Source organism: Coregonus lavaretus (assembly GCF_964263955.1).
Source record: "Coregonus lavaretus genome assembly, chromosome: 8".
NCBI classification, from domain to species: Eukaryota; Metazoa; Chordata; class Actinopteri; order Salmoniformes; family Salmonidae; genus Coregonus; species Coregonus lavaretus.
Window position 1 is genome coordinate 47,494,114 of NC_139995.1, and position 26,603 is coordinate 47,520,716.

The 26,603-nt window shown below is 41.1% G+C and overlaps 1 protein-coding gene and 1 pseudogene across 2 annotated transcripts in view; both read left to right on the forward strand.

The window, feature by feature from the left end:
* The window catches only part of LOC311133215 (evC complex member EVC-like), a 55,457-nt pseudogene extending 42,049 nt beyond the window's left edge, over positions 1-13,408 (forward strand). Inside the window, exon 17 of the transcript XR_014615392.1 lies at positions 13,345-13,408. The product of XR_014615392.1 is annotated as an evC complex member EVC-like (transcript). The remainder of the gene's footprint in view (positions 1-13,344) is intronic.
* On the forward strand, positions 11,474-15,478 carry LOC311133910 (major intrinsically disordered Notch2-binding receptor 1-like). The gene is made up of 3 exons (XM_084167524.1): positions 11,474-13,614; positions 14,281-14,514; positions 14,997-15,478. The coding sequence occupies exons 1-3, from the start codon at positions 11,494-11,496 to the stop codon at positions 15,189-15,191; spliced, it is 2,550 nt and encodes an 849-aa protein (XP_084023650.1). The 5' UTR covers positions 11,474-11,493; the 3' UTR covers positions 15,192-15,478.
* Positions 15,479-26,603: the final 11,125 nt, after the last annotated feature.

Genomic DNA, 26,603 nt, shown 5'->3' on the forward strand with positions numbered 1-26,603 from the left:
ACCCTGGCGTTGCAAACGCCATGCTCTATCAACTGAGGTACATACCTGCCGGCCATTCCCTAATTACACAGTATGATGACAAGAAGATTATTAACTATTAAGGTAATTACACAGTATGATGAAGAGAGGATTATTAACTATTAAGGTAATTACACAGTATGATGAAGAGAGGATTATTAACTATTAAGGTAATTACACAGTATGATGAAGAGAGGATTATTAACTATTAAGGTAATTACACAATATGATGAAGAGAGGATTATTAACTATTAAGGTAATTACACAGTATGATGAAGAGAGGATTATTAACTATTAAGGTAATTACACAGTATGATGAAGAGAGGATTATTAACTATTAAGGTAATTACACAGTATGATGAAGAGAGGATTATTAACTATTAAGGTAATTACACAGGACGATGAACAGAGGATTATTAACAATGAAGTTAATTACACAGTATGATGAAGAGAGGATTATTAACTATTAAGGTAATTACACAGTATGATGAAGAGAGGATTATTAACTATTAAGGTAATTGCCCAGTATGATGAAGAGAGGATTATTAACTATTAAGGTAATTACCCAGTATGATGAAGAGAGGATTATTAACTATTAAGGTAATTACACAGTATGATGAAGAGAGGATTATTGTACTATTAAGGTAATTACACAGTATGATGAAGAGAGGATTATTAACTATTAAGGTAATTACACAGTATGATGAAGAGAGGATTATTAACTATTAAGGTAATTACCCAGTATGATGAAGAGAGGATTATTAACTATTAAGGTAATTACCCAGTATGATTAGAGAGGATTATTAACTATTAAGATAATTACACAGTATGATGAAGAGAGGATTATTAACTATTAAGGTAATTACCCAGTATGATTAGAGAGGATTATTAACTATTAAGATAATTACACAGTATGATGAAGAGAGGATTATTAACTATTAAGGTAATTACCCAGTATGATGAAGAGAGGATTATTAACTATTAAGTTAATTACACAGTATGATGAAGAGAGGATTATTAACTATTAAGGTAATTACACAGTATGATGAAGAGAGGATTATTAACTATTAAGGTAATTACACAGTATGATGAAGAGAGGATTATTAACTATTAAGGTAATTACACAGTATGATGAAGAGAGGATTATTAACTATTAAGGTAATTACACAGTATGATGAAGAGAGGATTATTAACTATTAAGGTAATTACACAGTATGATGAAGAGAGGATTATTGTAATATTAATGTAATTACATTTACATTTAAATTTTTAGTCATTTAGCAGACGCTCTTATCCAGAGCGAATTACAGTTAGTAAATACATATTTTTTTTATACTGGCCCCCCGTGGGAATCGAACCCACAACCCTGGCGTTGCAAACGCCATGCTCTATCAACTGAGCTACATCCCTGCCGGCCATTCCCTAATTACACAGTATGATGACAAGAAGATTATTAACTATTAAGGTAATTACACAGTATGATGAAGAGAGGATTATTAACTATTAAGGTAATTACACAGTATGATGAAGAGAGGATTATTAACTATTAAGGTAATTACACAGTATGATGAAGAGAGGATTATTAACTATTAAGGTAATTACACAATATGATGAAGAGAGGATTATTAACTATTAAGGTAATTACACAGTATGATGAAGAGAGGATTATTAACTATTAAGGTAATTACACAGTATGATGAAGAGAGGATTATTAACTATTAAGGTAATTACACAGTATGATGAAGAGAGGATTATTAACTATTAAGGTAATTACACAGGACGATGAAGAGAGGATTATTAACAATGAAGTTAATTACACAGTATGATGAAGAGAGGATTATTAACTATTAAGGTAATTACACAGTATGATGAAGAGAGGATTATTAACTATTAAGGTAATTACACAGTATGATGAAGAGAGGATTATTAACTATTAAGGTAATTACACAGTATGATGAAGAGAGGATTATTAACTATTAAGGTAATTACACAGGACGATGAAAAGAGGATTATTAACAATGAAGTTAATTACACAGTATGATGAAGAGAGGATTATTAACTATTAAGGTAATTACCCAGTATGATGAAGAGAGGATTATTAACTATTAAGGTAATTACACAGTATGATGAAGAGAGGATTATTAACTATTAAGGTAATTACACAGGATGATGAAGAGAGGATTATTAACTATTAAGGTAATTACACAGTATGATGAAGAGGGAATTATTGTAATATTAAGGTAATTACACAGTATGATGACGAGAAGATTATTAACTATTAAGGTAATTACACAGTATGATGAAGAGAGGATTATTAACTATTAAGGTAATTACACAGTATGATGACGAGAAGATTATTAACTATTAAGGTAATTACACAGTATGATGAAGAGAGGATTATTAACTATTAAGGTAATTACACAGTATGATGAAGAGAGGATTATTAACTATTAAGATAATTACACAGTATGATGAAGAGAGGATTATTAACTATTAAGGTAATTTCACAGTATGATGAAGAGAGGATTATTAACTATTAAGGTAATTACACAGTATGATGAAGAGAGGATTATTAACTATTAAGGTAATTACACAGTATGATGAAGAGAGGATTATTAACTATTAAGGTAATTACACAGTATGATGAAGAGAGGATTATTGTAATATTAATGTAATTACATTTACATTTACATTTTTAGTCATTTAGCAGACGCTCTTATCCAGAGCGAATTACAGTTAGTAAATACATATTTTTTTTATACTGGCCCCCCGTGGGAATCGAACCCACAACCCTGGCGTTGCAAACGCCATGCTCTATCAACTGAGCTACATCCCTGCCGGCCATTCCCTAATTACACAGTATGATGACAAGAAGATTATTAACTATTAAGGTAATTACACAGTATGATGAAGAGAGGATTATTAACTATTAAGGTAATTACACAGTATGATGAAGAGAGGATTATTAACTATTAAGGTAATTACACAATATGATGAAGAGAGGATTATTAACTATTAAGGTAATTACACAGGACGATGAAGAGAGGATTATTAACAATGAAGTTAATTACACAGTATGATGAAGAGAGGATTATTAACTATTAAGGTAATTACACAGTATGATGAAGAGAGGATTATTAACTATTAAGGTAATTACACAATATGATGAAGAGAGGATTATTAACTATTAAGGTAATTACACAGTATGATGAAGAGAGGATTATTAACTATTAAGGTAATTACACAGTATGATGAAGAGAGGATTATTAACTATTAAGGTAATTACACAGTATGATGAAGAGAGGATTATTAACTATTAAGGTAATTACACAGGACGATGAAGAGAGGATTATTAACAATGAAGTTAATTACACAGAATGATGAAGAGAGGATTATTAACTATTAAGGTAATTACACAGTATGATGAAGAGAGGATTATTAACTATTAAGGTAATTACACAGTATGATGAAGAGAGGATTATTAACTATTAAGGTAATTACACAGTATGATGAAGAGAGGATTATTAACTATTAAGGTAATTACACAGGACGATGAAGAGAGGATTATTAACAATGAAGTTAATTACACAGTATGATGAAGAGAGGATTATTAACTATTAAGGTAATTACCCAGTATGATGAAGAGAGGATTATTAACTATTAAGGTATTTACACAGTATGATGAAGAGAGGATTATTAACTATTAAGGTAATTACACAGGATGATGAAGAGAGGATTATTAACTATTAAGGTAATTTCACAGTATGATGAAGAGGGAATTATTGTAATATTAAGGTAATTACACAGTATGATGACGAGAAGATTATTAACTATTAAGGTAATTACACAGTATGATGAAGAGAGGATTATTAACTATTAAGGTAATTACACAGTATGATGAAGAGAGGATTATTAACTATTAAGGTAATTACACAGTATGATGAAGAGAGGATTATTAACTATTAAGGTAATTACACAGTATGATGAAGAGAGGATTATTAACTATTAAGGTAATTACACAGTATGATGAAGAGAGGATTATTAACTATTAAGGTAATTACCCAGAGTAATGAAGAGAGGATTATTAACTATTAAGGTAATTACCCAGTATGATGAGAGAGGATTATTAACTATTAAGGTAATTACACAGTATGATGAAGAGAGGATTATTAACTATTAAGGTAATTACCCAGAGTAATGAAGAGAGGATTATTAACTATTAAGGTAATTACCCAGTATGATGAGAGAGGATTATTAACTATTAAGGTAATTACACAGTATGATGAAGAGAGGATTATTAACTATTAAGGTAATTACCCAGTATGATGAAGAGAGGATTATTAACTATTAAGTTAATTACACAGTATGATGAAGAGAGGATTATTAACTATTAAGGTAATTACACAGTATGATGAAGAGAGGATTATTAACTATTAAGGTAATTACACAGTATGATGAAGAGAGGATTATTAACAATTAAGTTAATTACACAGTATGATGAAGAGAGGATTATTAACTATTAAGGTAATTACACAGTATGATGAAGAGAGGATTATTAACTATTAAGGTAATTTCACAGTATGATGAAGAGAGGATTATTAACTATTAAGGTAATTACACAGTATGATGAAGAGAGGATTATTAACTATTAAGGTAATTACACAGTATGATGGAGAGAGGATTATTAACTATTAATGTAATTACACAGTATGATGAAGAGAGGATTATTAACTATTAAGGTAATTACACAGTATGATGAAGAGAGGATTATTAACTATTAAGGTAATTACACAGTATGATGAAGAGAGGATTATTAACTATTAAGGTAATTACACAGGACGATGAAGAGAGGATTATTAACTATTAAGGTAATTACACAGTATGATGAAGAGAGGATTATTAACTATTAAGGTAATTACACAGTATGATGAAGAGAAGATTATTAACTATTAAGGTAATTACACAGGACGATGAAGAGAGGATTATTAACAATGAAGTTAATTACACAGTATGATGAAGAGAGGATTATTAACTATTAAGGTAATTACACAGGACGATGAAGAGAGGATTATTAACAATGAAGTTAATTACACAGTATGATGAAGAGAGGATTATTAACTATTAAGGTAATTACACAGTATGATGAAGAGAGGATTATTAACTATTAAGGTAATTACACAGTATGATGAAGAGAGGATTATTAACTATTAAGGTAATTACACAGTATGATGAAGAGAGGATTATTAACTATTAAGGTAATTACACAGGACGATGAAGAGAGGATTATTAACAATGAAGTTAATTACACAGTATGATGAAGAGAGGATTATTAACTATTAAGGTAATTACCCAGTATGATGAAGAGAGGATTATTAACTATTAAGGTATTTACACAGTATGATGAAGAGAGGATTATTAACTATTAAGGTAATTACACAGGATGATGAAGAGAGGATTATTAACTATTAAGGTAATTACACAGTATGATGAAGAGGGAATTATTGTAATATTAAGGTAATTACACAGTATGATGACGAGAAGATTATTAACTATTAAGGTAATTACACAGTATGATGAAGAGAGGATTATTAACTATTAAGGTAATTACACAGTATGATGAAGAGAGGATTATTAACTATTAAGGTAATTACACAGTATGATGAAGAGAGGATTATTAACTATTAAGGTAATTACACAGTATGATGAAGAGAGGATTATTAACTATTAAGGTAATTACACAGTATGATGAAGAGAGGATTATTAACTATTAAGGTAATTACCCAGAGTAATGAAGAAAGGATTATTAACTATTAAGGTAATTACCCAGTATGATGAGAGAGGATTATTAACTATTAAGGTAATTACACAGTATGATGAAGAGAGGATTATTAACTATTAAGGTAATTACCCAGAGTAATGAAGAGAGGATTATTAACTATTAAGGTAATTACCCAGTATGATGAGAGAGGATTATTAACTATAAAGGTAATTACACAGTATGATGAAGAGAGGATTATTAACTATTAAGGTAATTACCCAGAGTAATGAAGAGAGGATTATTAACTATTAAGGTAATTACCCAGTATGATGAGAGAGGATTATTAACTATTAAGGTAATTACACAGTATGATGAAGAGAGGATTATTAACTATTAAGGTAATTACCCAGTATGATGAAGAGAGGATTATTAACTATTAAGTTAATTACACAGTATGATGAAGAGAGGATTATTAACTATTAAGGTAATTACACAGTATGATGAAGAGAGGATTATTAACTATTAAGGTAATTACACAGTATGATGAAGAGAGGATTATTAACAATTAAGTTAATTACACAGTATGATGAAGAGAGGATTATTAACTATTAAGGTAATTACACAGTATGATGAAGAGAGGATTATTAACTATTAAGGTAATTACACAGTATGATGAAGAGAGGATTATTAACTATTAAGGTAATTACACAGTATGATGAAGAGAGGATTATTAACTATTAAGGTAATTTCACAGTATGATGAAGAGAGGATTATTAACTATTAAGGTAATTACACAGTATGATGAAGAGAGGATTATTAACTATTAAGGTAATTACACAGTATGATGAAGAGAGGATTATTAACTATTAAGGTAATTACACAGTATGATGAAGAGAGGATTATTGTAATATTAATGTAATTACATTTACATTTACATTTTTAGTCATTTAGCAGACGCTCTTATCCAGAGCGACTTACAGTTAGTGAATACATATTTTTTTTATACTGGCCCCCCGTGGGAATCGAACCCACAACCCTGGCGTTGCAAACGCCATGCTCTATCAACTGAGCTACATCCCTGCCGGCCATTCCCTAATTACACAGTATGATGACAAGAAGATTATTAACTATTAAGGTAATTACACAGTATGATGAAGAGAGGATTATTAACTATTAAGGTAATTACACAGTATGATGAAGAGAGGATTATTAACTATTAAGGTAATTACACAGTATGATGAAGAGAGGATTATTAACTATTAAGGTAATTACACAATATGATGAAGAGAGGATTATTAACTATTAAGGTAATTACACAGTATGATGAAGAGAGGATTATTAACTATTAAGGTAATTACACAGTATGATGAAGAGAGGATTATTAACTATTAAGGTAATTACACAGTATGATGAAGAGAGGATTATTAACTATTAAGGTAATTACACAGGACGATGAAGAGAGGATTATTAACAATGAAGTTAATTACACAGTATGATGAAGAGAGGATTATTAACTATTAAGGTAATTACACAGTATGATGAAGAGAGGATTATTAACTATTAAGGTAATTACACAGTATGATGAAGAGAGGATTATTAACTATTAAGGTAATTACACAGTATGATGAAGAGAGGATTATTAAGTATTAAGGTAATTACACAGTATGATGAAGAGAGGATTATTAACTATTAAGGTAATTACACAGGACGATGAAGAGAGGATTATTAACAATGAAGTTAATTACACAGTATGATGAAGAGATGATTATTAACTATTAAGGTAATTACCCAGTATGATGAAGAGAGGATTATTAACTATTAAGGTAATTACACAGTATGATGAAGAGAGGATTATTAACTATTAAGGTAATTACACAGGATGATGAAGAGAGGATTATTAACTATTAAGGTAATTACACAGTATGATGAAGAGGGAATTATTGTAATATTAAGGTAATTACACAGTATGATGACGAGAAGATTATTAACTATTAAGGTAATTACACAGTATGATGACGAGAGGATTATTAACTATTAAGGTAATTACACAGTATGATGACGAGAAGATTATTAACTATTAAGGTAATTACACAGTATGATGAAGAGAGGATTATTAACTATTAAGGTAATTACACAGTATGATGAAGAGAGGATTATTAACTATTAAGGTAATTACCCAGTATGATGAAGAGAGGATTATTAACTATTAAGGTAATTACACAGTATGATGAAGAGAGGATTATTGTTCTATTAAGGTAATTACACAGTATGATGAAGAGAGGATTATTAACTATTAAGGTAATTACACAGTATGATGAAGAGAGGATTATTAACTATTAAGGTAATTACCCAGTATTATGATGAAGAGAGGATTATTAACTATTAAGGTAATTACACAGTATGATGAAGAGAGGATTATTAACTATTAAGGTAATTACACAGTATGATGAAGAGAGGATTATTAACTATTAAGGTAATTACCCAGTATGATGAGAGAGGATTATTAACTATTAAGGTAATTACACAGTATGATGAAGAGAGGATTATTAACTATTAAGGTAATTACCCAGTATGATGAAGAGAGGATTATTAACTATTAAGTTAATTACACAGTATGATGAAGAGAGGATTATTAACTATTAAGGTAATTACACAGTATGATGAAGAGAGGATTATTAACTATTAAGGTAATTACACAGTATGATGAAGAGAGGATTATTAACTATTAAGGTAATTACACAGGATGATGAAGAGAGGATTATTAACTATTAAGGTAATTACACAGTATGATGAAGAGAGGATTATTAACTATTAAGGTAATTACACAGGATGATGAAGAGAGGATTATTAACTATTAAGGTAATTACACAGTATGATGAAGAGAGGATTATTAACTATTAAGGTAATTACACAGTATGATGAAGAGAGGATTATTAACTATTAAGATAATTACACAGTATGATGAAGAGAGGATTATTAACTATTAAGGTAATTTCACAGTATGATGAAGAGAGGATTATTAACTATTAAGGTAATTACACAGTATGATGAAGAGAGGATTATTAACTATTAAGGTAATTACACAGTATGATGAAGAGAGGATTATTAACTATTAAGGTAATTACACAGTATGATGAAGAGAGGATTATTGTAATATTAATGTAATTACATTTACATTTACATTTTTTGTCATTTAGCAGACGCTCTTATCCAGAGCGACTTACAGTTAGTGAATACATATTTTTTTTATACTGGCCCCCCGTGGGAATCGAACCCACAACCCTGGCGTTGCAAACGCCATGCTCTATCAACTGAGCTACATCCCTGCCGGCCATTCCCTAATTACACAGTATGATGACAAGAAGATTATTAACTATTAAGGTAATTACACAGTATGATGAAGAGAGGATTATTAACTATTAAGGTAATTACACAGTATGATGAAGAGAGGATTATTAACTATTAAGGTAATTACACAGTATGATGAAGAGAGGATTATTAACTATTAAGGTAATTACACAGTATGATGAAGAGAGGATTATTAACTATTAAGGTAATTACACAGGATGATGAAGAGAGGATTATTAACTATTAAGGTAATTACACAGTATGATGAAGAGAGGATTATTAACTATTAAGGTAATTACACAGGATGATGAAGAGAGGATTATTAACTATTAAGGTAATTACACAGTATGATGAAGAGAGGATTATTAACTATTAAGGTAATTACACAGTATGATGAAGAGAGTATTATTAACTATTAAGGTAATTACACAGTATGATGAAGAGAGGATTATTAACTATTAACGTAATTACACAGGATGATGAAGAGAGGATTATTAACCACTAAGGTAATTACACAGTACATTATTATTTTCTTCAAACATTGTACAAACAATTGCCAAAAATGACCTGCTACTACCATGTTACTTCTAGGTAAATACACCGTAATTTCTGTATTGTAGAATAAAATCTTATATAAAAGTGCTTTCCTATGCCATCCACTCATTTTATGGATCGAAAGGGATTCCATCCTCGATATATGATTGATTCATTCCTATATGGCTGACAGGTGCAACTGACAGAGATGTAAAAGCTGAAAGCTTTCTTCTCCTCTCAGTCTAATGGGGTTTTAAGTATTGGCCTTTATGGATGCTAATGTTCGCTAATGATGACAGGTCCACGAGGAGGATTGGCCGGTGTGTGTGTGTGTGTGTGTGTCTGTGTGTGTGTGTGTGTGTGTGTGTCTGTGTGTGTGTGTGTGTGTGTGTGTGTGTTTTTCTGTGTGTGTGTGTCTGTGTGTGTGTTTGTGCGAGTGTGCGTGTGTGCTATCAGGTCCTCTTGGTTTACTATCAAGCTAAATGTTGTTGAGGAGTCTCAATTATGAAATCATACATTTTTAATCTGTTTTCTCCGTTACACACACAAACACACTTTTGTAATCTGACAGCCTAAAAGAAACACTCCCACACTCCCTCACACACAGAGATATATCGTGCCAACCGGTATGTCTTTATTATAGGCTAGTGTATGATTAATTTGATTAGCCTACATGTAGCCTCTAGTTTGTATTGACATTTCAGGTGTCATAAAGCTATTCTATTCGGAGAGATCATACTTAGTTGAATGGCTGCTTTTTTGAGGCTCCTTTGGGGACTTAGGGACTAGTGAGAGGATGACCTGGTTTCTAATTTTCTACTCTCAGCCTGGTCTGTAGCTACCCGTTTTAACAGAGCTCAACCAGACAGATGAGAATCAACTGTGCAGTGGATTAGATCTTTCTTTCCAAAGGAATATCGTCCTTTTATTAATCTGCAGACAATATGCTACCTGAGGTCGTTTTGCGATTCTCAAAGCCAATGCTGTTATTCTAACGGAGGTGCTGAAATCCAACGATTCTTTGCCCAGAGATAACAGGTAGGCTACCTAAGTCTCCTACTTTGTGTGACTGTTGATAAAATATTGTTTCTAAATAGGCTAGCCTACTTTATAGGCTTTTCAACCTTTTCAACAAGCACAAGTGAAGATGATTTCATGTTCTCATGGCATGGATTATTTGACACTGACTGGATTGACTCCACGACTGTGATAGATTCTGCTCTCCCGATAGTTAAACTTTTAGTGCTTCTGAGATGGCTTAAAAACGACTACATTATCAGATTAATATATGTCATATGTTCTCTTGTATTTGTTTAAGATGTATTTTAAAACACTGCTATTTGAGTTTGGCTTTTCATTTAGCCTACATTTTTTCATCTGGTTCAATCAAGTTAATTTGCATGTCCTCTCACCGGTGTACAGTATATGATAGGCTATGCAGCACTTCCTCGTCATATCATCTGGTCAGTTATTTTAAGGCTCAAAATAAGGTCGCTTGCTGTAAAGTGTGACTCTCAGTGAAATAGAACATTTGACATCACTGTAGTAAAACACCAGGGTCCACATGTTTTTGGTTTGAATTAAATAAAATTGCAAGACCATGCTTCATTATTTAGCTATAGATTATGTGATTTCATTTTATTTTGATATATGATAAATAATATTCTACTAATATGTTCTTACTTTAGGTTTTACTCTGGCTCAGTGGTATTCAAGTGGTAATAAATTAGTGGTAATAAATTAGTGGTATTTATCCTAGGAGTTATTTCCAACCACTTTGATTGTTCTCATGTCTCCTGTTGATTTTATTGTTGATATGAAGGTGATATTGGCTCATGGCCAGCCTGCAACAGGAGTACCCCCTGGTCCTGCTGGGTATTCTGGAGGAGCTGGCCGCTATGCGCCACTGGCTCTCCTTCCAGGACCTGTGTCGAATGGTCAGCACCCGCTTCGACCTGCAGCACCTCACAGAGCTTAGGAGCCTGCTGTTCTCCGCAGCCTGCCGCGACCCCTGTTTCCCCGCCACCCTCTTCAGAGACAGGGTCACCCCCAAGGGACTGGGGACATCCCCGATAGGTGTGGCAGCTGACATCGTCACCATATTCAACCTCATTCAAATGACGGGTGGGGCTCCCGATGAGGCCCAGCCTGCCCAGCCAATGAAAGCCAAGCCCGCCCCCCACATCGACCAATCCCCAGAGCCCTCTTTGCAAAGCTCTTTGCCCATCACTGACGAGGCGAGAATCTCCAGACGTGAAAGGGTGCGCACCCTTTCAGACTCTCAGACCCTCTCAGGCCCCATCGACCCGAGCTTGCTCTGGCCCAAATCAAATTACTCGTTCCGCAAGCGTGCCAGTCTCCCTCCCGATCCCCTCTCTCTGGTCTCCTCATCCCCTCCGAGCCGTGCCAGGGCTGTGTCTTTCGACTGGCGACACAACACCCCGCTGTTCGCTGGCAGCGGCAGCATCCCAGGCATGCAGAGCATCTACCTCCCCCTGGAGACAGACAGCGAGTCCTCCAAGGATTCCCTGAGTGGAGACTCGGCACCCAGGGATCCCGGATCGGAGCCGGGATCGGAGCCGGGATCACAGCCAGGATCGGAGCGGCATTCCTGCGTGAAGAAGAGAGACATCTTCAAGAAGGACTTCCACAACCAGTCACAACTGGTTCCCCATGTGACCATCAGTACTGAGTCTCAGACTCCAAGAGGAGGAGTAGGACAAAGAGGGAGGCAGGAACTTTTTTCCAACCGCAGCTTTGAGCTGCTATCCAACCCGTATCCTTCTCCAACTGTCGGTAGGTCTTCTCCGGAGCGCCGGGCCAAACATGAAAGCCTGGACGACCTCCAGGACTCCACGTACTTTGGCCCAGGGGATACTATTCAAGAATGGTCCCCTCTCCACCTCCAACCTCCCAGGGCCCAGAGGCCAGGGTGGGCCGACAAGAGCCTGAGTCTGGACGACAGGGTGGTGGGCTTAGTGGGTGTGGGCTTGGATGGCTCTGAGGGCTCTCTTCAGGTGAGACTCACTCCCAGCCCCACCACAAACAACCTTGGTGGGGGGTTGTCCCCTCCAAAGGGATGGGAGGGGACCTCCATTCCCGCACTTGGAGGAAGGGGGTTGATGGCCTGTAACAGGGGCACCCAGACCGACACCATGTCAGACCCGCGGCGCCTGCGCAGCCTGGTGCACGCCGACCGCCTGTCTTTCATGACCTCGATGGATGACCCCGACATGATGGGCGAGGATGACATCAGCGCCATCTTCCGCTTCCTGGATGACATGAGCATGTGTGGCTCCACAGGGGTCCTCCACCCCCATGACGTGGGCCCCTCGGCAGCCCAGGACACCCCGGAGGCGCGGCGCGGCCGCCTGGGCCAGCTCCAGAGGCTCTTTCACTCCCTGGATGGCAGCGACGACGGTGGGCTCAAGGCCAGCGTGTGTAAACTCCTCCTGAGAATGGGCCAGATCGAGCGGCGCCTGGAGTCACTGTCCGAGGTCAAGGCTGAGATCTCCCAGGTGCTCTCCTTCCTCCAGCGACTGGATGAGAAGATACAAGAACAGGCCATGGGAGGGGGAGGAGGGGGTGGAGGTAGGTGGCTGGGACCGCCCAGTGGTGTTGGGTCTTCCCTAGGTAGCCTGAGCCATTCGCTCACTCCTGGGTCTGGTGGCTCCTCGGAACCCCAGCCCCTGTCTGTATCTGGGCATTCGTTTGGCAGCCTGGACTGGAACCGGTGGGGCAGCAGCCAAAGGAAGACGGAGACAAACGGAGGTCTGAGCGAGACCGAAGGGGGGAAGAAGGTGGTGCTCTCTCGGCTGGCCTCCTCCAAGCCTGAGGAGAAGAGTGGCGTAGACTCCAAACGGCCGAGCGTCGTCTCCAACTCGTCTGCGCGGGATTGGACGGTGTCATTCTCGAAAAGTAAAGACGTCAAGGCCCAGCCTGGAAAAAAACGACAGGTGATGTATGACCTTAGTCAGTGCAACAGTGTATGTGAGTGTGTGTGTGTGTGTGTGTGTGTGTGTGTGTGTGTGTGTGTGTGTAAGTATGCACACATTAATTCGTTTTGAATACTCAAATCTAAAGCAGAGTCAGACATGTAATTAGCTGGCCTGTTGGTCAGACTGTGGTTTAGGTGGTCAGTTGTTTACATAGTTGATTAGTATAACCCATGGCTCTTTTAATGTCAGTGCAGGACTGCCTTTCATTGTACACTCGTCAAAAAAAGGGTTCAGCTGTCCCCATAGGAGAAACCTTTTTGGTTCCAAGTAGAACCCTTTTGGGTTACATGTAGAATCCTCTGTGGAAAGTGTTCTACATGGAGCCAAAAAGGTTTTTAACTGGAACCAATAAGGGTTCTTCAAATGGTTATCCTATGGGGACAGCTGAAGAACCCTTTTAGGTTCTAAATAGCACCTTTTTTTCTGAGAGTGCAATCAGTAATCTTCCACTTAGGACAAGAAGGCAAGAGAAAGTCTGCTTGTGTGTATCCAGTTTGTTCACACGTTTATTCCAATATGACAACTTCTGTTTCTGCCTTTACGTTTGCTCTATTTTTCTCTCTTCCTCCTTCTCATCCATCCGCATTCGCTCTTTCACATCTTTGACTCAATCCCTCCATGCAGATGGACCAATCAAACAACTCCGCCCAGAGTCATAAGCTCCCCCCTCAAAAACACTCCCAACTGGTGGAACCGGTGTTCAGTTCCTCTCTCTTGCGTCAGAAGGGTGGTGGGTTGACCAATCCCGGGTTGTCCTCTGGGCTGCCCTGTGACCCCAGATTGGATGGTGGGAGAGGAGGAGCCCCGGTCTGGACCGTGGAGGAGAGAGAGGCCAGAATGTCCCCTCTGGACCTACAGGTACATTAGGATCTTATTGGCCTTTTGGTAACACTTTCCTTTAATACAACCACAGGCCACATTTAATCATTTAATCAGCTTGCAGGCCGTATCTGGCCCGCCGGCCCCCAGTTTGAGACCCCTGCTTTCCAAGAGGAAATGTTTTGTTGTTATTATGAGCACTTTCAATGTCTTATTATAAGCTTAAATGTATGAATATGCTGTCAATATTCAACAGACTGAAAACAGATGTTATTCAGTCAGGGTCTTGTGATGCACTATAACTGCATCATAATGCATTAGGTAAAGTTTCACAGAGCTTTCTCCTAAAATGATATAAACCAGGATTAGTCATTGAATCTTCAGAAAATATATCTGAACTGGGATCCAAATGGAACTCCCAGTGAATAAGACTTTTAATGAAACAACTGGAACGGTTATCTATCTGACTCTCTAACATCTGGCATGATAGAGCGGTGGTGACCTAATGTTTTGTCTCGTAGGCCCAGGAGCCTCTAAACCCCAATAACCTGGAGTTTTGGATGGAGGACATCTACACGCCAGGTTACAACACACTGCTTAGGCGCAAAGAGGCCAACCAGCGCAGAGCCAAAGCCTGCAAGCTGGGGGCGCTCATCTTCACAGCCATTACCATAATCCTTGTCATCGTCATCCCCATCGCCACCATGAGCTCCTGAGGCTCTGATTGGATGTCAGACAGGAAACCTCCAAACATAGACTGACTTGATTGGTTGATTAGTGATGACGAGATACAGGGATTCTGAAGTCTGAATGCAGTGTTTATCTGATACATAACTTTTCTTTTTCATATAATGATGTAGGGGACTAATATGCCCTACATATACCATGCTTTTGCACCACTATTCTCAGGGGAGAGTAATAACAAAAGACGAAGCTAAACTAATGCAAACACTTTGTGAATCCCCATGTTATCACAGTCAGTTATGCCCTTGAGTGCTATTTTGGCCTTATCCTGTTGCCCTTACTGGGCTAATTTCTTTCAAGCACAACTGAAAAAATTCAAAATTGTAAAAAGCACAGCATTTGTATGGGTCTACTGTCTGACTTTGAATGCCTTTGTTTCTCACTAAGCAGTATGGTACAGTAAGTTATGTTGAATAAAACAACTTTTGTTGTCATAGTGGTTTTTCAAGAGTGGGAAATCTGTGATTTCCGCTATTTTTCGCTGGCTAAGCCAATGTGTTTGTTTCATGAAACATGCCACCCCTGTTTGCAGGGCCTTTCCTTGCTGTTCTGCAGCCCTAGTCTATGCAAGACCAGAAAATGGCACCCTGCAAAACTAGAATGGTCCCAGCAAGCAAAATTGAGTTGAAAAGACGTCTACGATACGTACTTTCCAGACATTAAAGTTAGGTTCATTTAGGTCTGAATGAAAGGTGAAATAACATATTTTCCGTACGTTTAAAATACATATTTTCCAGGACGTTGAAAAGGCATCTTTTCCGGACGTTGAAAATACATATTTTCCACACGTTGAAATCAGGTTCATTTTGATTCTAATAAAAGTTGAAAATACTTATTTTCCGGATGTTGATAGGTTCAGATTTCGGATCGGACCAAAAATCTATATCTGTGGGCGTTGAAATCAAGGCTGGTCTGGACCGCACCAAATCTGAACCAAACATAGACGTCTATGGTTGGTTCATATTTGGACTGGACCGGACCAAAAACCAATGACTGTGAATGTGGAAATCAAGTCAGGTCTGGACTGCACCAAAAAAAGACGTCCAAATGGCATTGGCATCGGTCCGTGCTTACTGAGGTGTAGCCTACAGTATTACCTGAAATTGAATTTTATGAATGCCCATCCATGTGGTAGGCCCACCATTTGTAAAACAGGACATTGCATTGGCTTTATTAGTCCTGATTCCTGTGACTAATCAATTTGTCTGTTTAAGCTCTGAATATCAGCTACCCAACTTTATCAGGAGTTATTGTGAGCCTATTTGTAATATGTTTACACAGAGGGAAATGCAGAACATTTTCCTTTTCGCTACGATCAGCTTGTCAAAAATTTATGGATACAAATTTGAAACCACTGATCATGACAATGGGGTGAAAATCCTAGACAACAGTTGTGATTGTTCATTCCATATTGTCCATTTTACTTTGACCTGTCCTGTTTTTAGGATATGTTGTTCGTTAACATGACAGTTAATGTTTTTTTTTTTTTTATTGGGCGCCATTTAGGTTGTTTGATCAGAGAAACCTGCATGATGTAAAAAGTGTCTTAGGTTAGGCTATTTCATCGAAGAAACCTACATGATATAAAAAGTGTCCTTGTCATTAAATTGTCATACCTTTTATCTCCAGCCTGTAGGCTACAGAAAAGGTCACTTGCTCTTTCTACCATATCCTATATCTGCTACACAGGGCCACAACTTTCACTGGGGACAGGGGGGACATGCATTTTAGAAATTGCATTTTTGTCTCCCCCAGTTTTATCATTGGAATGTGATACAAAACGAGGCAATGGTGTGCTTTAGGACCATGCAGAAGCCTCCGAGCGGTCGGGTAGGCTGTTTGGAGTGTTTATCTAACTGGATTTTAAAAAATTTAAAATATAAAAATATGTCCCCCCCACTTCTAAAACCAAAGTTGCGCCCCTGCTGCTACATGATTTATGTTAGATTCTTTTTTTGACATTGTTGGAGCACCACAGAGATGCCTCTCTCCAACCGTGGAGAGCCTTGCTGGGAATGGACAAGCAAAATATTACTTTGACAAAGTGGGCACCGCTTATCACAGGGCGGCATCAATATTCACCTAAAAAGCCCACATGCCACTGGTTGAGAGAAATTGTCATTGTTTTGGGGTCGAATTATGTGAGGTTTTATGTGTTGAAGGTGCATCTTGGTCAGTGTAGCTCAGAAAATGCCATAGGCGGCCGCCTAATCGTGCCTAATGAGCGGGCCAGCCCTGCCTGTTTGTTTAGTTGTTGTTGATGTTTTGGCCCTTGGGGATATGGAAAAGGAATCCTCTGCCAGGAACCACTTTGTGAATAGGGGATTCACTGTGCAATCTAATTTGTGTGATACCACTACCGTGTTACTGTATGTACACACACACGCGCATGCACATCACATTAATAAAATCAAGGCCTGTATAATACACACAGCCAAAGTTCCTATGACGTGATTGCCAGGGAATGCGGTCTTACTGACGTAGTTGTACCACAGTGCTTTAGAGGGTGATCTGAAAATGTAAGGCCAAAGTGTGGTTTGTTGTGCTGCCTTTGCGGACCCTGAGACCTCACCCACCCACACACGCAGGATGTTGAGAGCATTGCTTCCTCTTAAGTGGATGTGTGTCGACGAAGTGGTCCCCTCGAGTCTAGTTGCTGATCCATTACCGTTGTTGTGTTGGAGCCACAGGAAAGCTGTTGTACTCAGCACGACGCTGCCAGTCTGTGGGGATTCAGTAATAGTAATGATCTGAAACTTCTCCACACCCCTGGATCCCAAACTTATCAATGGGACCCATCTCAAGCTTTTTTGTTGTTGTGACCCACTGAATACAGAAAAGCTAGGGCCCGATTTTAAGGAACAACACAAAAGGGGTCAGATGCGGCCAACCATCTTTGCTCATACTGCATGCACATCAAAAGCATTATTACGCGCCACATACACAACACAGTTTATGTTTTGGCCTCATGGTGGAACGTTATTAATATTTTCTGTGCTTAAATCGGGAGGTGCCGGAACAAAAAGTGAGCGTAAGAGGGGGTTGACCTAGGGAGCTCTGAGGTACCGGAACGCATGAGAAAAAAAAATCACCTCTATAATAAAGCGAAGCATGCATATCGTCGCATTTGCGTAGTCGCATAGAGCAGTAGAGTAGAGGCACTTACAGAAGTTGCACACACGGGGGGGAAATGTAGTAGCCTAGGATCGGGTTAAATGTCATTTTATAAACGCATTTCATACAATTCTACGTCATTTTACATGACTGGAGGCTTTGGCAGAATATTTTTTAATAACGCACAAATGATCGAAATGACAGGCTACTTTGACACTGACGAACTGACAATCTGAGATCAATAAAAATGACCTTGTTTTTAATCCATCAATAGCCTAGGCCTAGGTGTGTGGAGACATATTGGCTACAACATGAGGAGGAAACTATAGTCCTTAAAATGCTTTCCAGTTTCACTGACTCACCCAATGATGAGCAGCTCACTCGCTGGTGATGGCGGATGCGCTCGTGCCAAAAGCCTATCTTGCTCATGTTTTACTTTGTAAAACAATATTTGGAAGTTGATCAAATATTTTGGTAGCCTACAGCAGGCTCATGTCTACCAGAGCAGAGAAAGGGAGAGAGATCATATAAAGTGATTCTTATTCTAGTTCTGCGAGAGACACAGGCGCGCTTCTCACACAGCCACCGCCACGGGTTGGTCTCACACATACCGTAGGTTACAATGTTGCGCAAACCATAAGCCCGGGCCGGCCTAACCCGATTCAACTCTTATAATATCAGGCCCGGGCTGAAAATCTACTTTTTCACATTACGTGTTTTTAGGGGGGGATCTCTTCTATTAAAATGTTTACATTGCAAAAAGTGAAAAATATGTTTTATGCCATGAGGTACCGGATACAGATCCGGCCAAATAGGTTCCAGAACGAAACAGTCTGTGATGAATACTCGGACAGAGTGGTAAGATCCAATCGCAGAATAGCGATGCTTTATTAGAGTACAGACAAGGGAATAGCTTAATCGTGGTCGGGCGGGCTGTGGTCAAAACCGGGCCAGGCATAGACAGGCAGAGGTACCAAAGGAGCGGGCTTAGTCGTAGTCGAGGTCACAGGCACAGGATCAGAGAACGGTAATCACTGGGGTAGACAAGTAGAGGATTAAGCAATTCGGGAAGTCAAACAACAAGGCACAGGTCGGATACACGGGTAATCAAAAACAACAAACTCTCTCTCTCTCTCGGAACAAAACGCTTAGCAAGTCACAAAGGAACAATACCTCGCACCGACTGAACCTCTGAGCACACCTTATATCCTACCCTAATTATGGACAGGTGTGCTCAGAACTCAGGTGAACCAGATCGAGTCTGATGACTCCCCCTCTCTGTAGATCGGGGAAGTGTCAGACTCTGTCTAGACCCAGCCAACCCCCGATCCCTTACAGTATCCCCCTCCCCAGGGCCGGCTCCTGACGGCCTTCTACCTCTACCGGGTGGTCTTCCTCTGGGTCGGGGTCCGGGATGATCTGGGTGTTCAGCGTGGAAAGTGGCCTTGAGAGCGGGGTCTAGTATGTCCTTAGCAGGAACCCAGGACCGTTCCTCCGGTCCATATCCCTCCCAGTCCACGAGATATTCGATGCCCCCTCGTCTCCGTCTAGACTCCAGTATCTCGTGGACTGTATAGGTGGTGTCCTGTTCATCCTCCAAAGGTGGTGTAGTAGGTTGTTGAGCGATTGGTGGATACATCGGGCTATAATGAACAGGTTTCAGCAGGGAGACGTGGAACGTCGGGTTTATCCTGTAGTGTCGAGGGAGTAACAGACGGTAGGTGACAGGGTTAATACGTCTCTGAACTTTGAAAGGACCAATGTACCTGGGTTGGAGCTTCTTGCAGCTCCGTCGGAACCGCAGGTCTCGGGTAGACAGCCACACTCGTTGTCCGGTTTGATAAGTGGGAGTAGGTCTCCGGCGTCGGTCGGCATAGGTCTTTTGCTGCTGTGAGGCTTGACTGAGATGTTGATGGGCCGTCTCCCAGACCTGCGCACTCCGACGGAACCACTCGTCCACCGCCGGTACCATCCCGGGTGCGGTATCCCACGGGAACAGGGGTGGTTGATACCCTAGAACACACTGAAAGGGCATTAGACGTAGGGAGGTGTGAATGAGTGAGTTCTGAGCATACTCTGCCCAAGGAAGGAATCGGCTCCACTCTTGCGGCTGCCGCGAACATTGTTGCCGTAGATACTTCCCAATTTCCTGGTTGAGCCGTTCGGTCTGCCCATTGGCCTGGGGATGATATCCGGAGGTGAGGCTCACCGAGATACCCAAGCGTTCGCAGAAGGCCTTCCAAACCCGGGATACGAACTGGGGTCCCCGGTCGGAAACAATATCCTCTGGAACACCAAACTGCCGGAACACCTGGTTAAACATAGTCTCCGCCATCTGAGTGGCGTTAGGTAAACGGGTCATGGGTACTAACCGACACATCTTTGAGAATCGATCGATGACCACGAGAATTACAGTATGGCCCTCTGATTCTGGTAGGTCGGTAACAAAGTCCATCGCGATGTGCGACCAGGGTCGTTGAGGAGTTGGCAATGGCATCAGCTTGCCCTCCGGTAGTGCTCGAGGCGCCTTGGACTGAGCACAAACTGGGCAGGATAATACGTAGTCTCGGACGTCATCTGTGAGGGAATCCCACCAGTATTTTCGACTGATGAGTCGAGTAGTTCGAGTGATTCCGGGATGACCAGATCCTAGCAACGTGTGGCACCATTCCATCAGTTGAGGTCGAAGCGAAGCTGGTACAAACACCTTCGACACCGGGGTTTCTGGAGGGGCTGGTTCCGCTTGTAGGCTCTCCTGAATCGTGTCATCGATAGCCCACCTCACAGGGCCAGCACGGCAACTCATGGGGAGGATAGGTTCTGGTTCAACCGGTCTGTCAGCGCGCTCGAACCGTCGGGAAAGCGCGTCCGCCTTACAATTCTTGGACCCGGGAATATAAGAGACAGTGAATTGGAAACGGTTGAAGAACAAAGACCATCTTGCCTGTCGGGAGTTCAGTCGTTTAGCACTGTGAAGATACTCCAGATTGCGGTGGTCCGTGAGCACTTGGAACGGATGAGCTGCTCCCTCCAGCCAATGTCTCCACTCCTCCAGTGCTAACTTCACCGCCAGCAATTCACGATTTCCCACGTCGTAGTTCTGCTCGGCCGGATTCAGCTTCTTAGAAAAAAAAGCACAGGGTCGTGATTTGGGCGGCTCACCTTGGCGCTGGGATAGCACGGCTCCAACTCCAACCTCCGAGGCGTCCACCTCCACGATGAACGGCAACGTAGGATCCGGCTGACACAAAATGGGAACGGTGGTAAATCGTTGTTTCAATGTCTCAAAGGCCCGCACTGCCCCCTCCGTCCATTCCAGACCACGCCCCTTGTGGCTGGTCATCGCCGACAGGGGAGCTGCGGTGGTGCTGAAATTACGCACGAACCGTCTATAGTAATTGGCAAACCCCAAGAATCTCTGAAGCTCTTTCACCGTCTGGGGTTGAGGCCAGTCTCGTACAGCTTGTACCTTGGATTCATCCAGTCTTACCCCGTCGGGAGTGAGTATGGCCCCAAGGAAGGAAATCGTCGTGACATGGAATTCACTCTTCTCGGCCTTCACGAACAGAGAGTGTTGGCGGAGTCGGTCCAGAACCTGTCGTACATGGGACACATGTTCACTCAGAGAGTTAGAGTAGATTAGGATGTCATCAATGTACACTATGACGAAACGATCAATCAAGTCCCTAAAAATGTCATTCATGAATGCCTGGAACACAGAGGGCGCGTTAGTAAGTCCATAGGGCATAACACAATATTCATAATGTCCTCGATGGGTGATGAAGGCGGTCTTCCATTCATCCCCCTCTCTAATGCGCACCAGATTGTACGCACTCCTGAGGTCCAGTTTACTGTAGATGGAGGCTTGCCCCACCTGCTCGAGGGCCGCTGGAATCAAAGGAAGGGGGTAACGATTTTTTATGGTGATATAATTCAAACCTCGATAGTCTATGCAAGGACGAAGTCCGCCATCCTTTTTCTTAACAAAGAAAAAACTGGATGCGGCGGGAGACGTAGATGGGCGAATGGCCCCTTGCTGAAGTGCCTCATCAATATACTTGCTCATTGATTCCCGTTCCGGCTGAGACAAAGGGTAGATTCGTCCGCGAGGAGGGGTAGCCCCGGATAGCAGATCAATTGCACAATTCCAGGCCCGATCCGGTGGTAGCACGGAAGCCCTCTCCTTGGAGAACACCTGCGCGTAATCCTGGTACTCTGTAGGAACAACAGTAGACACCGCACCCTTCGCATCCTCCACAGTAGACGTTTTGCAAGGTAAAATGAGGCACTCAGCCCTACATACCTCACTCCAAGCCGTGATATCGCCAGATTTCCAGGAGATGACCGGATCATGGGTAACGAGCCAGGGGTGGCCAAGGACTAGCGGCTCCCGTGGGGCGGAGATGACGAACAGAATGATGTTCTCATGGTGCAGGGAGCCGACTTGTAACTTGATTTTCCCGGTACGGTGCGTAATGAACCCAGTGCCCATGGGCTCACCGTCTAGCGCGTTGACTCTCAGGGGAGGTTGAATTGGGATAAGTTGAACTCCCAACTCCTCAGCAAGACCCATATCCAGAAAGCTGGCAGCCGCTCCGGAATCAATAAGTCCCTCCAACCTGCGCACTTTCTCTCCGACAGATAAGGTGACAGGCACATACATTTGTTTAGATGTAATGTTCAACACTGGAGTCTCACTCACCGGTTTGGCAGTTCCGAGGCGATATCCTGGGGTACGGTTAGGTCGTACCAGACATTGACGAACGAAATGACCCGCCTGACCACAATACAGGCATAGTCCGTCTTGCCGACGTTGTTGTCTCACCGAACCTGGTAGAGGTGACCGTCCCAGTTGCATAGGTTCCTCCTCAGATTCTCTCCTCCGCTCTGTCGATTGCGTAGGACCAGTGATCGAGGGCTCCCGGACTGTGGATGCCTTGTGTTGCACTATAAGATTATCAATAGAGATGGCTATTTTGATAAACTCATGTAGCACAGTGATATCTCCTCGACAAGCCAACTCAGTCTGTACGTCTTTGCGCAGCCCTCTTCGGAAACTGTGAGCAAAGCAGTTTCGCTCCATCCCGGCTGCTATAGTACGGAACTCTAAAGCGTAGTCGGCTACTGTGCGACGGCCCTGCTGAAGTTCGCATAGTTGGTCTCCCACACTACGCCCAGATACTGGGTGGTCGAACACCTCTTGAAACAGTCTCTTGAACTGAACTTCCGCATTCAACTCGGGGACCTCAGCTGCCCAAAGCGCAGTAGCCCAATCCAGTGCTCTTCCCGTTAGCAGAGAAATCATGAAATCCACCCTGCTACGGTCATCGGAAAACATAGTACGATTATACGACACATACAGGGACATCTGGAGTAGAAACCCCTGACATTTGCCAGGTTCCCCGTCGTACCTTGTCAGTATAGAAATCGGAGGTGCATGACGAGGACTGACCGTACTCGGGGTGGTGCCTTCCGCTGCACCAGCGTTGAGTAGCTGTAGGAGTTCATCCATGCGTTCTCCTGTATCTCCCATCGCCTCTGTAATTCCGCTGGATCCATGGTAATGGCGAGGTATTCTGTAATGAATACTCGGACAGAGTGGTAAGATCCAATCGCAGAATAGCGATGCTTTATTAGAGTACAGACAAGGAATAGCTTAATCGTGGTCGGGCGGGCTGGTCAAAACCGGGCCAGGCATAGACAGGCAGAGGTACCAAAGGAGCGGGCTTAGTCGTAGTCGAGGTCACAGGCACAGGATCAGAGAACGGTAATCACTGGGGTAGACAAGTAGAGGATTAAGCAATTCGGGAAGTCAAACAACAAGGCACAGGTCGGATACACGGGTAATCAAAAACAACAAACTCTCTCTCTCTCTCTCTCTCTCTCTCTCTCTCTCTCTCTCTCTCTCTCTCTCTCTCTCTCTCTCTCTCTCTCTCCTCTCTCTCTCTCTCTCTCTCTCTCTCTCTCTCTCTCTCTCTCTCTCTCTCTCTCTCTCTCTCTCTCTCTCTCTCTCTCTCTCTCTCTCTCTCTTCTCTCTCTCCTCTCTCTCTCTCTCTCTCTCTCTCTCTCTCTCTCTCTCTCTCTCTCTCTCGGAACAAACGCTTAGCAAGTCACAAAGGAACAATACCTCGCACCGACTGAACCTCTGAGCACACCTTATATCCTACCCTAATTATGGACAGGTGTGCTCAGAACTCAGGTGAACCAGATCGAGTCTGATGACTCCCCCTCTCTGTAGATCGGGGAAGTGTCAGACTCTGTCTAGACCCAGCCAACCCCCGATCCCTTACACAGTCCAAAATGAAGAGGTACCGGATCCTGTTCTGGCAGGATCCAGCTCAAGTTAAGCACTTTCATAATTAATAAATAATTATTTATTTTTATTCACCGAAAATCCGATTCTGTGTCAAACGGTTTTGTTATACATTATTTCAGTCTTCTGTGATATATATCAAGTGTAATATTGGAATGCAAACTCAAAATGGAATACATTTCCAGAGGTTAACCGTTTGTCTGTTACCCTCATTGTTCTTATTCCTGAGTCTGATAGTGACCCCGATAGCGGAGATGAAGGCTTTTTCTCCTGTACCCTCTTTACTGTAAAACACATTGATCCAGCCACACTGTGTTACAGGTAGTTTCAGGTTTCACTCCAATCAGTTTAACTCATGTGTGAACACATGCTTGTAGGTGGCAGGAAGCCCTAGCAGCATCATACGTGTAGATAGTATGCATTAGAGTTGCAGGATTGATGTGTGTTAAAGTGCTACAGTGGATGGAGTATTGTGTGTACAAAGAATGCGTCCAGATTTAAGTGATGTAGCCACGGCAAAGGGCAGAAGGAGTGGTGTGTTGTAATAGAAATCTGTGAAATGCATTCATTCTGTTGGTAAAACTCTTCATTGGCATGATAGGTGGTGGCTTATTTCCCAAAATGCCTTCTATGGGTTGTTTGGTAATGCAAAGTCATTCCATATTCTCTTTGCATATCACAGTCTTTGTAAGACAGATGCCAAGCTTCCTAGAGAGGAAACTCACTAACTTCTCTAGTCAGTCCAAGACAAAGTAGACTGATTTGAGAGGAGAGATTTCCGGCAGTTAATTGATGCTTGATTAGTGGAATATTTGCCGAGCCTGTTGTATAAATAATAGATATAGACAAAGAGTCAGTATTATTGACTGACAGGTCCAATTATCTCAAATCAAGACTAATGGACCTACAGTAGTGGAAGAGCAATGTGAAACACAAAGAAGACAATTAGTTACATTTTAGTCATTTAGCAGACGCTCTTATCCAGAGCGACTTACATGAGCAATTAGGGTTAAGTGCCTTGCTCAAGGGCACATCGACAGATTTTTCACCTAGTCGGCTCGGGGATTAGACCCAGGGACCTTTCGGTTACTGGCACAACGGTCTTAACCACTAAGCTACCTGCCGCGACTATGTGTGTACAAGTGTGTGTTTGCCTATTTGCATGTCGTCCTATTTTTTACAAACACATACAATTTTGATCCAAATGTGTTTGTATGTTAGTGTGTGTCCGCGAGTGAGTGAGTGTCTGTTCTCCTCATTATATGGCACAGTAAAGCTGATGCAGGGCCCAGATACGCCAGCATGTGTTGATTAATGATGCTGTGGGGTATGTCCCATGTGTGACAGACAAACTAAAGGAGGACAGGCAGCAGTGTCTGACTAAAGACCTGATAATTCACAGGCATTCCACCCTATATCTCATTGGTGTCTTACACCCCAGACCCTTGAAGAATGTAACATGGCAAATTTCTCTCTTATGTATTCTCTCTTTTTCTTCGACCAACATGGGTTTTTACAAGGCAGTTGTATGTTCCCTATTCCATGGTTTCCCAAACTCAGTCCTGGGGACCTCCCTGGGTGCACATTTCGTTTTATTTGCCCTAGTACTACACAGCTGATTCAAATAACCAACTCACACAGCTGATTCAAATATCCAACTCATCACCAAGCTTTGATGATTTGAATCAGCTGTGTAGTGTTAGGGCAAAAACCAAAACGTGCACCCAGAGGCCCCCAGGACCGAGTTTGGGAAACCCTGGGCCTATTCGACTGTATTTTAGCCTTTCGTTGTAAGCGTAGTTACACTCCAAGTCTCATGGTGGCGATAATGCACAAATAACTGCCATCTGCAGTGTCAGAAAACCCAGCCCGAAGAAACGCCTTCTTCCTCGGCGCCTGGTTTTTGAAACCCTTGGAAAAGTTGAACCAGACAGGTGTGGTAGCTTGTGTGGCTAGA

What these genes read in the sequence shown, in the direction of transcription:
- LOC311133910 (XM_084167524.1), top strand. Translation starts at nt 11,494, where the DNA reads ATGGCCAGCCTGCAACAGGAGTACCCCCTGGTCCTGCTGGGTATTCTG. An exon ending in AGCCTGGAAAAAAACGACAG is followed by an intron (nt 13,615 to 14,280) that starts GTGATGTATGAC and finishes CCCTCCATGCAG; the next exon opens with ATGGACCAATCAAACAACTC. An exon ending in TGTCCCCTCTGGACCTACAG is followed by an intron (nt 14,515 to 14,996) that starts GTACATTAGGAT and finishes TTTGTCTCGTAG; the next exon opens with GCCCAGGAGCCTCTAAACCC.